General features: G+C 46.1%; 2 protein-coding genes across 2 annotated transcripts; both read right to left on the bottom strand.

Annotated features, from left to right (window-relative positions):
* Positions 1 to 792: 792 nt before the first annotated feature.
* LOC132553131 (loricrin-like) lies at positions 793 to 1,953 on the bottom strand. Its single transcript, XM_060217342.1, has one exon. It carries the CDS (start codon positions 1,951 to 1,953, stop codon positions 793 to 795), a length of 1,161 nt encoding a protein of 386 aa, XP_060073325.1.
* A 593-nt stretch (positions 1,954 to 2,546) lies between these two features.
* On the bottom strand, positions 2,547 to 4,652 carry LOC132553129 (uncharacterized). The gene has a single exon (XM_060217341.1). The coding sequence runs from the start codon at positions 4,650 to 4,652 to the stop codon at positions 2,547 to 2,549; it is 2,106 nt and encodes a 701-aa protein (XP_060073324.1).
* Positions 4,653 to 4,852: the final 200 nt, after the last annotated feature.

Raw genomic sequence — 4,852 nt, 5'->3', positions numbered from 1 at the left:
TCGATATTCTCCAGGTTTTCCTTTTAGCTTCATCTCTTAGTACTGATTACTGTCGCCTGTTTGGTAGGTTATGGAAATCTCGTTACTTTACCTATCTGACGGCTATAAAAGTATGTACTCAGAGTTTAGGTCAGGAGTAGGAGGATCACAAACCGTTTTAAACATCGACTATGACACTAGGTATCCATTCTGTACATATTTCACCTTCTACAGAATTTGATGAGCAATACTGATGTAAAGCGTGAATACTCGGTCTACATCCCGTTTTATCGATTTCAAATTTGAATTACAATGTTCACATTTTGGTATTGTCTTGTTTTCTCAGCGTATTTAGCCTTGTACATCAACTGGTAGTTCTCCATTACTGGACTGACCAACACCACTGACCACAGCTCTCTGTCCACTGTCGGACTGATCACCACTACTGACCACAACTCTTTGTCCACTGATGGACTGAACAACACCACTGACCACAACTCTCTGTCCACTGTCGGACTGACCACCACCACTGACCATAACTCTTTGTCCACTGTCGGACTGACCACCACCACTGACCACAACTCTCTGACCACTGTCGGACTGACCACCACCACTGACCATAACTCTTTGTCTACTGTCGGACTGACCACCACCACTGACCACAACTCTCTGACCACTGTCGGACTGACCACCACCACTGACCATAACTCTTTGTCCACTGATGGACTGAACACCACCACCACTGACCATAACTCTCTGACCACTGTCGGACTGACCACCACTACTGACAATAACTCTTTGTCTATTGTCGGACTAACCACCACCACTGACCATAACTCTTTGTCCACTGTCGGACTGACCACCACCACCATTGACCACAACTCTCGGTCCACTGATAGATTGATCACCACCACTGATCACAACTCTCTGACCACTGTCGGACTGACCACCACCACTGACCATAACTCTTTGTCCACTGTCGGACTGACCACCACCACTGACCACAACTCTCTGATCATTGTCGGACTGACCACCACCACTGACCATAACTCTTTGTCCACTGTCGAACTGACCACCACCACTGACCATAACTCTTTGTCCACTGATGGACTGAACAACACCACTGACCACAACTCTCTGTCCACTGTCGGACTGACCACCACCACTGACCATAACTCTTTGTCCACTGTCGGACTGACCACCACCACTGACCACAACTCTCTGACCACTGTCGGACTGACCACCACCACTGACCATAACTCTCTGACCACTGTCGGACTGACCACCACCACTGACCATAACTCTTTGTCTACAGTCGGACTGACCACCACTACTGACAATAACTCTTTGTCTACTGTCGGACTGACCACCACCACTGACCATAACTCTTTGTCCACTGTCGGACTGACCACCACCACTGACCATAACTCTTTGTCTACTGTCGGACTGACCACCACTACTGACAATAACTCTTTGTCTACTGTCGGACTGACCACCACCACTGACCATAACTCTTTGTCCACTGTCGGACTGACCACCACCACCATTGACCACAACTCTCGGTCCACTGATAGATTGATCACCACCACTGATCACAACTCTCTGACCACTGTCGGACTGACCACCACCACTGACCATAACTCTTTGTCCACTGTCGGACTGACCACCACCACTGACCATAACTCTTTGTCCACTGATGGACAGACCACCACCACTGACCACAACTCTCTGATCATTGTCGAACTGACCACCACCACTGACCATAACTCTTTGTCCACTGTCGAACTGACCACCACCACTGACCATAACTCTTTGTCCACTGATGGACTGAACAACACCACTGACCACAACTCTCTGTCCACTGTCAGACTGACCACCACCACTGACCATAACTCTTTGTCCACTGTCGGACTGACCACCACCACTGACCACAACTCTCTGATCACTGTTGGTCTGACCACCACCACTGACCATAACTCTTTGTCCACTGTCGAACTGACCACCACCACTGACCACAACTCTCTGTCCACTGTCGGACTGACCACCACCACTGACCACAACTCTCTGTCCACTAATACCTTAGTCCAAAATACATTGTTTAAATCTGATATATCCACATAAATTTCTTCAGAACATTATTTAAAGTTGATTAAATGAACATGTAAATCTATATCATCCTACAAACACGAGTGACAAATTTTTTTTTATTCTATTGTCAATTCAAAAACACGAATTCCGTAACTTTCCATGTGTTGATTGGTTTTGACGCCGTACTATGAATTATTTACACGAGACATATTGCACTCATTAAGACTCTGTTTTATCTGTTACCACAATATATCTTGCATGTATACTCTGGGAATTATCTGTAGTTTGAACTGTTCATTCAGCATCCAGCGTTGGTATACAGGAAATGAGCGGGTATCTTTTAGAGATATTAAGCAAAGGAAGTCAAATATATGCCATAATGCTGTCTTCGTTGAAAAAATCAAATTTATGACTGCTTTTCCTTCCGAGTCACATTTATCAATGTCAGTATACGTATTAAGTTTGCCGCTCCAGATGATTTAATATCTAAGGATCTTAACGTGCGACACATCTTTATCATTTTTAAACGCTGCCCATATGACGCCATCAGTGTGTATCCCAATCGCCTGAGAACTTCCGGTGTCTGTCAGTAACGTCCGACTGTGATTTCCTGTTCCGGTGATTAGATCCACAGTATTGCTGGTAAAATCTCCTACCAACAGACAGCCTTTGTCGTCATACTTTATATCAAACGGATCAAAATAAGACGACTCGACTGATTGCGATGTATCACAATCTCCTGTATAACGGAATTTCACTGATAAATCATTGCTAAGGACAACAACGTGGCCATTGTCTTGACCATCACAGCGAGAGCTGGATTTTTCTAGGAAGGCAATGTTCCCAGTCAGTGGACATTGTGTAAGACGTGTTGGACGTATTACCCCAGACATTTCGGTGTCGGTTGTCATAATCACGCTACCGTCTGTGGTATAAAGCGTGATTTTCTTTTCCGCGCCAACAAGGATTTCTTCTTTGTCAGTTACACACACGCAGCGCGGCCATATTTCTGTAGTGAAACGGCGTATACGTGTGTCTGTTTCAGGATCTAGTTCTACAACGCGGCACTTCCACGTGCAGTACCACAAGTGGTGGGTTTTATTCGACATACTGATATCATTCACGTTTGCTTTACAGGAGACTGTTTTAATGACGTCACCCGCATTGTCCAGTTGAGTAAGAACTCTCGACTCCTCGTTACATGTCCACGCGTGACCGTCGGATGTGAGGCAGATGGACGTGACTGCACATGGCGATGGGAACTGTGACAAAATGACAGGATGATGGACGGTTCTTTGTGATTGAGTCCTACGTTCGGGCTGCGGAGGTGACACCTCGGAGGTTTCCGGTTCATGATAAGAAGTAGGCAGCTGGTTACCAGAGCTCTGTGATATCCCTTCTGTGACTTGCCATTCACAGTTTTGTGAAGGCACAATGTGGATTTGTGGTTCAATGTTTGAGGATTCTTCAGAACAGTGTAGTTCAGTTTTTTGTGGCGAAGAATCGTTAGGTTCAATGTCACGTGATGAAGACAGGATGGCGTGCAGAAGTGATGGAGACAAATCGCTGGATGGAGGTTCAGGCTTCTGTCCTAAGGGTAAGCTCATCGATCGACGGTTATGTCGCCTAGATACCGACATGGTCGCGTGCGTGTCTCGTCTTTGTGGTGAGGATTTGACTGTTATTACTGGACGTATATCAGAAGACGTAGATGGGCGAGCCGTAAGGAACCGGTGGATGGAAGAAGGCGCTTCAACAGAATTTCTACGCTTCAAAATATATGGTCGTGGAGGTGGCCGTTGGTGGTGTCTGTTTGGGGGACTTGGTGATTTTCCTCTCCCTCTTTCTGACACTGGTCGGGGTGGATGGCGGCCAGATCGCAGACCGACAGGTTGCTGGGGAGGTGGAAGCACGGTTGAGATGATTTCGATGGACGGCTCTTGGGATACAAGTATCCTATCTGTCGACTTCTGTGTACTTTTTTCATCAGTAGTCGATTGTGGTTCCTTTGTCGGTCTTTCGTGAACGCCGTTTGATACATGACGTTCCTGGGTAGAGCGACAGTTTTTAAGCAACAGTAGTTTACTGTCCAATGAGGTAGTTAGCTGGCCCAGAGCTTGTTTAAGAAGGTCTTTGACGACCTTACAGGGACTGAACTGGGCCGTGTGTAGAGATGGCCAGTCGACTGTCTCGTAGTTCGGCACATCACACAGGGCGTCAAACATGGCGACGTTAGATCCCGTTAGTAAGGCTTGGCGCCGACGTTTGATCTGATCCGTCAACTCCCGCAATTGCTTCTGGTGTTCTGCCAAGTAACTGATCAACAGCTCCGTGTTTTCCTTTCCTAACGAATCACATATCGACACGCAATCATCGACCATATCGTCGATCTCGTCCTTACATTTGTCACCTTGGGATTTCATCTCACAGACGATATCTTTGATATGCTTGGCGTTGTCTATGAGCCTCTGTTCCGTAAGTTCGATACAACGTTGGACTCTTGGTAGTTCTTTACTCTCCATAGAGGTAATACACAGGTCCAGCTTACTTTTTATACCTGGTAAAGCATCCGACAGTTCCTCCATGATGTGTCCACTGTGAAGTGACGTGACACATTTCCCACATATTAAGCTATTACAGTCATAACATACAAATGTGACAATTTTCTGTGAATGCACGGTACATCTGGAATCTCCTTCAGGTCGACTGCACGGTCTAAATTGTTCACTAATTTCCATCCTACAAAATAAACAGCACGTCTCAGTGATGTCAACCTCATTGTTTA

Source organism: Ylistrum balloti, unplaced genomic scaffold (genome assembly GCF_031769215.1).
Source record: "Ylistrum balloti isolate Yb309-2 unplaced genomic scaffold, AGI_CSIRO_Ybal_v1 Utg370298, whole genome shotgun sequence".
Taxonomy (NCBI): Eukaryota; Metazoa; Mollusca; class Bivalvia; order Pectinida; family Pectinidae; genus Ylistrum; species Ylistrum balloti.
This window is presented reverse-complemented; position numbering and strand designations above follow the sequence as displayed.

Excerpts from the sequence above, each read along its gene's own strand:
- LOC132553129 (XM_060217341.1), bottom strand. The coding sequence starts at position 4,652 with ATGGAGGAACTGTCGGATGCTTTACCAGGTATAAAAAGTAAGCTGGAC.
- LOC132553131 (XM_060217342.1), bottom strand. The coding sequence starts at position 1,953 with ATGGTCAGTGGTGGTGGTCAGACCAACAGTGATCAGAGAGTTGTGGTC.